At 39.2% G+C, this 12,453-nt stretch overlaps 3 gene segments (V, D, J or C); all 3 read right to left on the reverse strand.

Annotated features, from left to right (window-relative positions):
* Nucleotides 1-2,473: 2,473 nt before the first annotated feature.
* On the reverse strand, nucleotides 2,474-3,104 carry LOC113140334 (Ig heavy chain V region 6.96-like). The segment is given in 2 exon segments: nucleotides 2,474-2,861; nucleotides 2,953-3,104. Coding segments are annotated over 2 exon segments (363 nt in total).
* Nucleotides 3,105-4,876: 1,772 nt separating this feature from the next.
* Nucleotides 4,877-5,594, reverse strand: LOC113140315 (immunoglobulin heavy variable 2-26-like). The segment is given in 2 exon segments: nucleotides 4,877-5,289; nucleotides 5,386-5,594. Coding segments are annotated over 2 exon segments (441 nt in total).
* Nucleotides 5,595-8,193: 2,599 nt separating this feature from the next.
* Nucleotides 8,194-8,792, reverse strand: LOC113140373 (immunoglobulin heavy variable 3-74-like). The segment is given in 2 exon segments: nucleotides 8,194-8,557; nucleotides 8,648-8,792. Coding segments are annotated over 2 exon segments (348 nt in total).
* Between the last annotated feature and the right edge of the window lie 3,661 nt (nucleotides 8,793-12,453).

A 12,453-nucleotide genomic window follows, 5' to 3' on the forward strand; every position in this document is an offset into this window, starting at 1 on the left:
ATCTCTGTCTCTGCCTCGCCAACCTGTACCAATCTATGTGTCCAACCTATCATACAAATCCTCATACGCCCTTTGTTTGGCCTTTGCCACCTCTACCTTCACTTTGCGCTGCATCTCCCTGTACTCCTGTCTGTTCTCTTCTGTCCTCTCAGTGTCCCACTTCTTCTTAGCTAACCTTTTCCTCTTAACACACTCCTGAACTTTCTCATTCCACCACAAAGCCTCCTTATTTGTTTTCCTCTTCCCAGATAACACACCAAGTACCCTCCTACCTATCTCCCTGATCACTTTAACTGTAGCTGTCGAGTCATCCGGAAGAACCTCCTGATCTCACAGAGCCTGTTTCAGCTCATCCCTGAAAGCCACACAACACTCTTCCTTCTTCAACTTCCACCACTTGGTCCTCTGCTCTGCCCTTGTCCTCTTCATCTTCCTCACCACCAGAGTCACCACCGTCCTATGCTGTCTGGCTACACTTTCCCCAACCACTACTTTGCAGTCACTGATCTTTTTCAGGTTGGAACATCTGCACAAGATGTAATCAGCTTGTGTGCTCCTGCCTCCACTCTTATATGTCACCATATGCTCCTCCCTTTTCTGGAAAAATGTGTTCACTACAGCCATTTCCACCCTTTTTGCGAAGTCTACCACCATCTGTCCTTCTGCATTCCTGTCCTGCATACCAAACTTACCCATCACTTCCTCATCACCTCTGTTTCCCTCACCAACATGTCCGTTGAAGTGTGCCCCAATGACCAATCTCTCCCCACTAGGGATACCCTGATTCAGCTCATCCATCTCCCTCCAGAATTTCTCCTTTTCGTCTAACTCACATCCTACCTGTGGGGCATAACCACTGACAACATTCAACATCACACCTTCAACTTCCAGCTTCAGACTCATCACCCTATCTGACACTCTCTTCACCTCCAGAACATTCCGAGCAAAATCCTCCTTCAGGATAACTCCTACTCCATTCCTCTTTCCATCCACACCATGATAAAACAGCTTGAACCCTGCTCCTAATCTATAGGCCTTGCTACCTTTCCACCTGGTCTCCTGAACACACAAGATATCCACCTTTCTTCTCTCCATCATATCAGGCAACTCTCTAGTTTTCCCTGACAAAGTCCCTACATTCAAAGTCCCTACTCCTTCACTACTGCCCTTCCTCTTCTCTCTTTGCTTACAAACACGCCTTCCTCCTCTCCTTTTTCAACCAACAGTAGTCTAATTTCCACTGGCACCCTGTAGCTTAACAGCACCAGTGGCGGTCGTTGTTAATCCGGGTCGCGACTGATCTGGTGTGGAAGTCATATCTGTGATTCACATGTTTGATTTGGCTTAGGTTTTACGTTGGATGCCCTTCCTGACACAACCCTCTGCATTTACCCGGACTTGGGACTGGCACATGAAGACACTGGATTGTGCCCCCCTGTGGTTGCATTTGACAGAAAATAGATGATCTGTTGTTATTTGTATGTTACATCTGTAAAGTAAATAAATGTATTCACCTATAGAAAAATAAAGTCACTACAGTGAAAATGTTAGTAAGTTCTGCTATAAGATGCCAAACAACAATCAGGATCTTAATGTGAATTAACACATCACAGATAAAAGCAGTGTCCTGATATTGTGACCAGCACTAATCTGAAATGTTCACAGGAAACATATCAACACTTATTTATACTAAAGACATTTTCTTGGTTAAATTTTACATGTTGCCTCACAGTAAGAAGGTTGTGGGTTTGCAACCCGGCCTTTCTGTGTGGAGTTTGAATGTTCTCCCTGTGCTTGTGTGGGTTTTCTCCAGATACTCCTGTTTCCTCCCACAGTCCAAAAACATGTATGTCAAGTTGATTGGTGACTCTAAATTGCCCGTAGGAGTGAGTGTGAGTGTGTGAGGTTTTTTGTCTTTGAGTGTCTCTATGTGGCCCTGTGATGGACTGGTGACCTGTCCAGGGTGTACCCCTGCCTTTCACCCAAACAGAGCTGGGATAGGCTCCAGCAGATCCCTGTGATCCTGGTTCAGGAATAAGCGGGTATAGAAAATGAATGAATGAATGAATGTTAAATGATGTTTACAATGTGAAGACCTTTAATATGATGGATATGTGCATTTACGTCATTTTAAAATCATGTGCCAGTTGAAGATTTTCAAAAACGTCAACTTTGATTGTTTTTACAGCAAGTTTGTGTATGTGTGGTCTTAATGTCATATGTCAGATCAGTGGTCTGAAGGCTCCTAAACTGGTGACAAATGAAATGGAAAGAAAACTTTCTGAAGATGAAATTCTTGTTAGACTCTAAGTTTTTAAAGTCAGTCTAATTTACTGTTTACTAATGTTCAGTGAATTTACTGTCTGAGTAATTAAGATGATATTGATAAATTAAAGAACATATAAAATCAACCAACTGTTCCCTGTTTACTCCAAAAGTAAACTGGTCTGAAATCATTAGTGGTCTGAGGGCTCCTCCTCTGGTGGCTTCATGTTACAGGTTTTCAGGCACTGAGGGGTTTTTGTTCAGGTCTACTGATGGTTTGTGTTATTGTGGGTCTCTGGCACAGTAATAAACTGCTGTGTCCTCCGTCTTCAGACTGTTCATCTTTAGATAAAGTTTACTGCTGGAGTCATCTCTGGAGATGGTGAATCTACCCTGGACTGACTGGGAGTAATAGATATGTGAACTGCCAGTGTATATATATGCAACCCACTCCAGTGTTTTTCCAGGAGCCTGTCTGACCCAGGCCATATCGTAGCTGCTGAGGGAGAATCCAGAGCCTGTACAGGTCAATGTGTGGGATTCTCCAGGCCTTTTAACCACTGGTTCAGATTCTGTCAGAGTCTGACCATCAACACCTGTCAAGACAAACCAGAAAATAGTCAGTTGATGTAAATTTGCACCTTCTTGAAAACAGATTGATTTCTAGCTTTGCAGATATTTTCTCACCTGTCCAGCAGATGGTTAAAAGCAGCAGTCCTGTCCTATAGTCCATCATGTTAAACTGTGTGTCCACTGTTCTCTGTCGTCCTCTCTGCAGTCAGATAAGTAGAGGTGGAAGACATCTGAGTTTTGCATTGACTCCTCCTCTCAGGAGAATATCTGCAGATATTTGGTGAAACTAGGTAAAATACTTCACCAGTCAGTTTCCTAAATCAGTTGTTTTCACATTTCTCTCATATGTTCAGTAAAATAATATTAACACCATTACCATGTTTATACTGATAATACTAACACATTAAACTTAGTTCAGATATGTGAAACATCATCAAACAAACTGCTGTATATATAAATCAGTTAAAAACAATGATAGAGTGGATTTAGTATCAAAACTCTCTTCCACATTAGTCAAATTACTCTAATCACCAACATACAGTCGTCTTTCTCTACTGAAAACTTGCTGTATTTTCATCTCATCATGTCACTATCCAGAGTTTTCACTGATCAAATGTTTTTCAGCTTCTTACTCTTTCAGTCTTGGTTCATGTAATGTGTAGTTGGTACTTGTAAATATGATGCTGGTATTTTTGTTTTAATGTCTGTTAGGAGGTGAAAGGCTTTTGATAATCGCTGTGATGGATCTAATATAATGATGAAAATAATTATTACTCATGAGTTTATGGTAAAATATCTATAAATGTGATGTGGATATATCAAAGTGATTTTAATGGTGTTGACACAATCCAGATGTGACTGAGGTCAAACTGCTGCTTGTGGTCTGTGGTGGTTTTTGTGCAACTGCTTCACTGTCTCCAGTCACTGTGTTGTCGAGCACAGAAGTAAACAGCAGAATCTTCTGTTGTCAGGCTCTTGACCTGGAGGTACTGGGTGCTGCTGGGAACAGCTTCAGTCATGATGAAACGGCTTTGAAAGGAGCTGCCATAGCTAGCAGAGTTTGATCCAGTGTCCATCCACCCAATCCACTCCAGAGCTTTCTCTGGCCTCTGTCTTATCCAGTGAATGTAGTAGCTTGTCATGCTAAACCCAGATATGACACAGGACATCTTCACTGTCTCTCCAGGTCTTTTTAGCTCTGAGGCAGACTGGTCCAGTCTGATCTCACTCCAAACTCCTGTAAATAACAAAATAATGATCATCATCCATCAAACTTAAATTTACAAAAGAAATGTTTCACTTTGTTAAAGCATAAATCATTTTCTCACCATGAATAGTAACTATAAAAAATAAACTCCATGAAATCATGATTTCTGTTCTGTAATAGACTCTGCTGTTCAATTCTTCTAATCAGTGTTTTAGAATATACTGTATGAAACGTTTCCAGTGACACATTTTGTGACAGCTGTGTGTTTATAAGGAAGAAATCATTTGCATAGACTGCCCTCTACAGGTTTAGTAATAGAATGTGTAACACACATCATTTCCATAAGTAGTTTACCTACAACTGTTGCCTGTGTTAACTTGACCACATTACAAAATGAAAACTGCAAACCATGTGTGTATTTATTTATTGATTTGTACTTTGGAAGAGATAAAACTATTGTTAATTTATCTTTGTTAGATGTTTCTGTTTTCTACCTCATTGCAAGTAGGAAGGAAAAGTGGTTTCCCATCTTCTCTATGCATCAGAATACACAAAGATAAAAGTGTGAAAATGTTTCATGTTGAAGACATTTTTTCTGAGTCTATTTTATTGTTGTGCAGGCTGCAGCAGAATTCAAAACATCTATATTAATATTTTTTATTAATATTTGAAATGTTTTACTGATGTCAGCTGCAGTGTAAGTCAAATGAAAACAGCATAAATACATTCACATACTCAACTAGACTACTCTATCAGTAACAAAGGTTTTCTTCTACCTTTAAATAATTTTTAAAAATATTTTTTGTTACATTAGCACAGTATTTACCTTGATAATGTTTTGTTTTCTTAACATTTAGAATATATGTGGTTATGTGTTTCAGTCACATGGGCTAGAGGGTTTTTGTGCAGGTCTGTCAGTGTTTGTGTCACAGTGACACCACGTACACAGTAATAAACAGCTGTGTCCTCAGGCTGCAGATTCAGTCCTGTTAATGTCACAGAACTAGTAGAAGTGTGTGTTTGGTATTTGAACTTGTTCTTCAAAGCATCATTTTGATAAAAATCTCCTCCACCCCATCGATGTAAAATCCACTCCATTGGTTTTCCTTCAGGCTGTCTGATCCAACCTGTTGCATAGCTGTTATCAGTCAGAGAATAACCAGAGACCTGACAGGTGATGGTCAAAGACTGTCCAGGCTGCACAGCCTTTGTGTCTGGCTGGATGAGATTGAGACTGTGAACACCTGTGGAAACAGAAATCAACATTATCTCCATCATTCATCTGAATATTCAGTGTTTCTAATGTGTTTGTTAGTGTGAATCCACTGAAAGCTCCTCACAGGATCCAGCTGCCAGCAGCAGTATCAGAGCTACAGAGAACATGGTTGATGTTGAAGCTCTTCTGTCCTCTCACTGACACACAGACCCACATTGCACTTCCTTATGAGCTACATTCATTTACATATTGTTGAATCAATCATTTGCATCTCACCAAAATTATCTTAATGACCCATTAAAAACTGGCCTTTCACTGTACGTAGACATTTGATTAAGTTTTGTTTAAAAGAAAGAGAAAGTAAACCAACAAAAATTCTTAGTATGTGTTTGTCTGTGTGTCTGTAATCATAGACATATTTAATAGATTTTTTAGGAGCATTATAAATGTTTTATAAATGACTAACCCAATGCTGTACAGTATAATAGATGCTGAATGTGAATCCAGAGGCTGTACAGGTCAATGTGTGGGATTCTCCAGGCCTTTTAACCACTGGATCAGATTCTGTCACAGTCTGACCATCAACACGTGTCAAGATGAAAACCAAAACAATCAGAGACTGGCACAGTCTCTGATTGGTTGTCTGGCACAGTAATAAACTGCTGTGTCCTCTGTCTTCATACTGTTCATCTTTAGATAAAGTTTACTGCTGGAGTCATCTCTGGAGATAGTGAATCTACCCTGGACTGACTGGGAGTAATAGATGGGACTACTAGCTGTGCCTATATATGCAACCCACTCCAGTCTTTTTCCAGGAGCTTGTCTGACCCATGCCATATAATAGCTGCTGAATGTGAATCCAGAGGCTGTACAGGTCAATGTGTGGGATTCTCCAGGCCTTTTAACCACTGGATCTGATTCTGTCAGAGTCTGACCATCAACACGTGTCAAGATGAAAACCAAAACAATCAGAGACTGGCACAGTCTCTGATTGGTTGTCTGGCACAGTAATAAACTGCTGTGTCCTCTGTCTTCATACTGTTCATCTTTAGATAAAGTTTACTGCTGGAGTCATCTCTGGAGATAGTGAATCTACCCTGGACTGACTGGGAGTAATAGATGGGACTACTAGCTGTGCCTATATATGCAACCCACTCCAGTCTTTTTCCAGGAGCTTGTCTGACCCATGCCATATAATAGCTGCTGAATGTGAATCCAGAGGCTGTACAGGTCAATGTGTGGGATTCTCCAGGCCTTTTAACCACTGGATCTGATTCTGTCAGAGTCTGACCATCAACACGTGTCAAGATGAAAACCAAAACAATCAGAGACTAAATGATGTCAGATTAAGATCAGTTATTATCATTGGGAGGATACTGGATAGGATGTAGACTGGACTGGAGTCTAATTTCTTGTTTAGTGACAGCAGAATAAATTGTTATTGATGTTCTTCAGTGTTTTACATTGAGTTACTTGTTTAGCAGCATTACCACAAATTAATAATATAACCCAAGTTATATAATCTGACTGATGGTCTTTAAACAATAACCAACAAGCAGTGGTGCACAGAAAAACTGGATGAGTCGCTGTGAGCAGATTTTTCTCTTTTCATGGCTGAAATGTTGATCAACATCAGACGAGGACATTAAAAGCTGACGTGTTTGTGGCTGCTAACACTTTACAACCCACTTTGTTCCTTTCCTACTGTTGCTTGGTCTTCACCGGACTAAGTATTAAAGTTAGTGCTCATCTGCCCTCTACAGTTTTAAAATGGAAACAGGGGCTACATTTAACATTCAACAGAAGTTAGTCACCTCTAACATCTGGACATAGAGATGAGTTTGTGATTCAAGGCCTGTGGTCGTCATCTGTTTTTCTGGCTTTTCACTTAGTGCATACTGCAATAAACTCAGGCAGCAACCTAACAGTGAAGAAGAAGATGTTTTTTTACAGCAGGTTTTTGATGTATTAACAGTATTAGTGTAGATCTATGTTGAAGCACTTCTCTCACTGACATACATTTTACTTCTTGTTACGCCCCAGCCTAGGGGTTGCCGGAGCGTAACACGATTGTGGAGTTTTCCTCCAAACCTCTTCCACTCTCAACAAACACGAACGAATAATCGAATTACAATTAACAAGAATATTTATTCTGTCAAAATACAGAATAAAATACAGAATGTACAAAACAAACAAAACGCTAATTTAGCCTTACTCAAACAAAAACGCTCCGTGAGCCCTACGATATCAAACAAACGAAAATCAATAACAGAAACGCTACAATAGCCCTACGATCTCAATCAAACAAAAGATCAAATAACAAAAACGCTAAACAGCCCTACAATCTCAAAACAAAAGAAACAACACAAAATCACTGGTCACTAGCCTGGAAACTCCTAAAACAAAACAGGAGAAAACAAAACACAAACGTAGCCTAAATATCTAAGTATTTCTAATCTAAATAAAGAAGATCCTATCATTAACACTACCTACAAAACCTAATATCTAACTAACTAACTAACGCAATCGAAATCTCTATCAGAATAGCTGGGAATGGCAAAGGTGGGAGAATAGCTCTCCCGAACAGCAGTCCGTGGGCTTCTTATAGTCCTTCCGGGAAGTGTTGGACCAATCCCGGAAGTCCAATCCACGGTCCTCGAGTCCACGCCCACTCCAGCATCCGATACACACACACACATACACACACACTCGAAATGGGGAGGGGAGAGCCAACAACACACAACCACACACACAATGACCCCTAGGGTAATAACATTCTTTATGAGTATTGTGTAATTACATGTTGTTGTTTTAAAAAGGGCAGTAGCTGGTACTTATCATGCACTTTCTCTGACTAATGAATTACTGATAAATTTCATTAACTGTCCATCATTCAATGGGATGTTTGTTTCCAAAGCCTGACACACTCCAGTGCTTCTCATGCAGACGTCAGAGTTCAGAGGATTTTGTGCAGCTTTGTAATCTCTTGTGTCACCGTGTCTCTCGAGCACAATAATAAACAGCAGAATCTTCTTGTTTCAGACTCTTCACCTCTAAATACACAACATTTTGGGAAGTGTCTTTGGTGATAGAAAACTGGCCTTGAAGACTTTGGGCAAATATTGTGCCAGTTCCACTATCAATGCGTCCAATCCATTCCAAGCCTTTCCCTGGTTTCTGACGAATCCAGTGCAGCCAAGCCAGAGAAAGTCCTTCTACCTTACAGGACAGAGTGGCTGATTGTCCAGCTCTGCGAACCACTGGCTCTGAAGAAGTGAGGGACTGGCCCTGAGCAGCTGAAAAAGACACATAGGTAAGATGAGACACAGCCAGCAGACATCCAAAGCTGCTGTTCTGCTCCTCTGCTCAATACTGGCTTGACTTACCTGAAATGAGGGCCAAGAGGAAGACACTTTGTACAGCTGTCATGTTGGGAGCTTTGCTGCATCTCAAACTGTGAAGGCTGATATGGAGAATATATTTGGAGCAAGCAGAATGGGTGGGGAATGTGTATCACTGTGAATTTGCATGTAGAGACTATGGAGAGTCAGTGCTGAAAAATAAAAGACATGAAAATAAAAAGTCAGGAGAAGAGCAGTGCTGAACTGTGAAAGGGAAAAAGTTAAAAACAGACTTGAGACTTAACAATTCAAGATGTTGGCTTTCTCCTTTTTTTGAGTGTATTTGTCCAATTTTTGCATTTATGAGAACAAGATAAGCTCAGAATTTACAAGTTATGTTGTATATTTTGAGACACTTTAAACCATTTGCTCTGTGGTTTAAAGACTGTTATTGAGTAAGGTGCTGAGAGAGGAATAATGTGGGAAAAGCAAACATCAATTTTCCTCCAAGAGCCCAGGAACTGAAAGTTTTTCATCATTTGTTCATTCTGCTTTAATACAAAGTCCCAGACACAAGAATAAACATCAGCTCCTTAAACATTCCGGAAGTTGATGTAGAAATCTTGTTGACAGAGTGAGATGATGAGCAGCAACAGATGAAGCTGTAGTCACTGATCCAGCAGTTACATGTTTCTGTGTGATGTCAATACAAATGTCTAGTTCAGTCTGTCAGTTAAGCTCAATGAGCTGACTGGAGTTTGTGTCTTTATAGTGACAAAGCTGAGAGAAACTTTACACTCACGGCTCTCTAGTGTTAATAAAACAAACAGCAACATTATTTTTCACCTCCACTTTTTAATATATTTTACATGCAATTAAATCTACATTAATGTTACTAACATTTCTCTTATACCTTTAGCATTACAGTTTTTAATACATGGAAAATAATTTCATCAGGCTGTTCTTTGTGTGGAAATTATTTTATATACAGTTTGTTTAATAGTTATTGTTATTAATGATGGTCCTTCACAGTTTTAACAATAGTAAAGTAAAGTAACATTTAAAAAAAACATTCTTCTTTTATCGAGACATATATGAACAAGATCAATACTCCAGGTTTTTGTACAGCTGCTGAACCAACTCCAGTCACTGTGACTATCGAGCACAATAATAAACAGCAGAATCTTCAGTTTTCAGACTGTTCATCTGCAGATACAGCTGCTGTCTGTTGTTGTCTCTGGAGATGGTAAACCGGCCTTGGACTGACTGAGTAGTAGATGCTGCTACTACCACTGCTAATGTAAGCAACCCACTCCAGTCCTTTTCCAGGAGCCTGTCTGACCCAGGCCATAGCGTAGCTGCTGAGTGAGAATCCCGAGCCTGTACAGGTCAATGTGTGTGATTCTCCAGGCCTTTTAACCACTGGTCCAGATTCTGTCAGAGTCTGACCATCAACACCTGTCAAGACAAACCAGAAAATATTCAGTTGAGGTAAGTTTGCACCTTCTTGAAAACAGATTGATTTCAAGCTTCATTACAAATATTTTCTCACCTGCCCAGCAGATGGTTAAAAGCAGCAGTCCTGTCCTATAGTCCATCATGTTAAACTGTGTGTCCACTGTTCTCTGTCGTCCTCTCTGCAGTCAGATAAGTAGAGGTGGAAGACATCTGAGTTTTGCATTGACTCCTCCTCACAGGAAGGAGTGAACCAGACTGGTCATCATAGACATTATATATTTCAGCAAGACAATTAACATATAGTGAACGTTATTTCAGCCAAATAGTTTTTTGGTTTAAACTGAATTGGTTAAAAATTTGAATTGGCTACCGAAACTCATCTCCTGTGGTAAAATTGGATTTTTAGTCTAATGATATTGTGTTTAAACTCTTCCAGTCTACACACTGATCGATCAGACAGAACATGCAGCCTGAAGACACTGACAAAAAACTATTTTTGCTTCAAATAAAAACATTACAGAACTCAATGTTTATTCCTGTGATAAATACATGAAGTTTTCTTCTTATTGTCCTGATACAAATTTGACCTTTGACAGAAAGTAGATGAACTGTTGTCATTTACATGTTGCATTGAAAAAGAACATCTGCCAAGTGAATAAATGTATTTAAATATAGAAAAGCAAAGTCATCAGAGTTAAAATGTTAGTAAGTTTTGCTAAAAGATGCCAAACAACAATCAGGATCCTCATGTGAATTATCACATCACAGATAAAAGCAGTTTCCTGATCTTATGATTCATCTAACATTAATTAAACATTGATCAGTAGTAATCTGAAATGTAGACATGGAACATTATTTCAATGCTTATATGCTTATATTAATATATTATATGCCCTAAATACATTTTCTTGGTTAAATGTGTTTATAGTTTGCAGACCATTGAAATTCCCTTTGGGATTAATAAAGTTAATTTCATCTCATCTCATAGTGGATATATCATGCATGTATGTGATATAAAAAGGAAGGAGGCCTAGAAGAAGACCAAAGAGGAGGTTCTTGGATGTAGTGAGGATAGTTGGTCTGGATGTGGAGGATACAGAGGATAGGGTTAAATGGAGGCAGATGATTCGCTGTGGCGACCCCTGAAGGGAGCAGCTGAAAGAGAAAGAAGATGTGATATAAAAATTATAAACCAGTTGGACCTGGTGCTATTGCAGGGTCCACCTGTTTGTCTGTGTATGTGTGTTAATGTCATAACTGATCTTAGTGTCATTTGTCAGATTTTTTTACTGCCCCCTGTAGGTCTTTGTTTTCATTTTCAGTGCTGTATACAGTATATGTAAAGACTGTCATTTCTCAGAGAACTGGTCTGAAATCATTAGTGGTCTGAGGGCTCCTCCTCTGGTGGCTTCATGTTACAGGTTTTCAGGCACTGAGGGGTTTTTGTTCAGGTCTACTGATGGTTTGTGTTATTGTGAGTATCTGGCACAGTAATAAACTGCTGTGTCCTCCGTCTTCAGACTGTTCATCTTTAGATAAAGTTTACTGCTGGAGTCATCTCTGGAGATGGTGAATCTACCCTGGACTGACTGGGAGTAATGGATATGTGAACTGCCAGTGTGTATAAAAGCAACCCACTCCAGTCCTTTTCCAGGCGCCTGTCTGACCCATGACATATAAAAGCTGCTGAATGTGAATCCAGAGGCTGTACAGGTCAATGTGTGGGATTCTCCAGGCCTTTTACCTATTTTTAATGTTAATATTAACATGACTCCTGGATTATTGGAACATATTAAAATCAACACTAGAGTAACAATGATAGATGCAATAGAAACTAATTAACATTTAATTTTCAGTTATTTTGGGCACTAACTTGTATTTCTCTTTATTTGTTTTAAACAAAACTTATGACAGCAGACATGATTATATTAATATTGTTAAATAATTGTCGTGACTTTTTCATAAATGGTTAAAAATTCAGATAAATGTAGATATAAAATGCAACTTAGAGAATCTGGAAGCAGGCACTAGTTCTTTTCTGCCAATGGAGCTTTAAGTTTTATTCAGCTATAGATACTTTTTTATTGCATATTTTCACAGTATATAAGTGAAACTGTAGTGTTTAATATATTCATTGAGCCAGACGTGTTTTGTGAATTATATAATGTAGGTGAGTATCAGATGAGACAGCAGGCTCTCTGAAGTGTTTCTAACAGCAGGATTAGTTGTTTCATTCATCTCACAAGAACAAATGTTCACAGAAGCTTTTGGTTATATTTGTATATAACAAGTATATTCTTGGCTTTGTCTTTGTACAAGTTATTATTTTAAAAGTTATTATTGTTGTTATTTCCTTCGGGACAGACTTTATGAATTTGTGTCATGTAGAGGAA

The sequence above is a fragment of the Mastacembelus armatus genome, chromosome 8 (assembly GCF_900324485.2).
Source record: "Mastacembelus armatus chromosome 8, fMasArm1.2, whole genome shotgun sequence".
Taxonomy (NCBI): domain Eukaryota; kingdom Metazoa; phylum Chordata; class Actinopteri; order Synbranchiformes; family Mastacembelidae; genus Mastacembelus; species Mastacembelus armatus.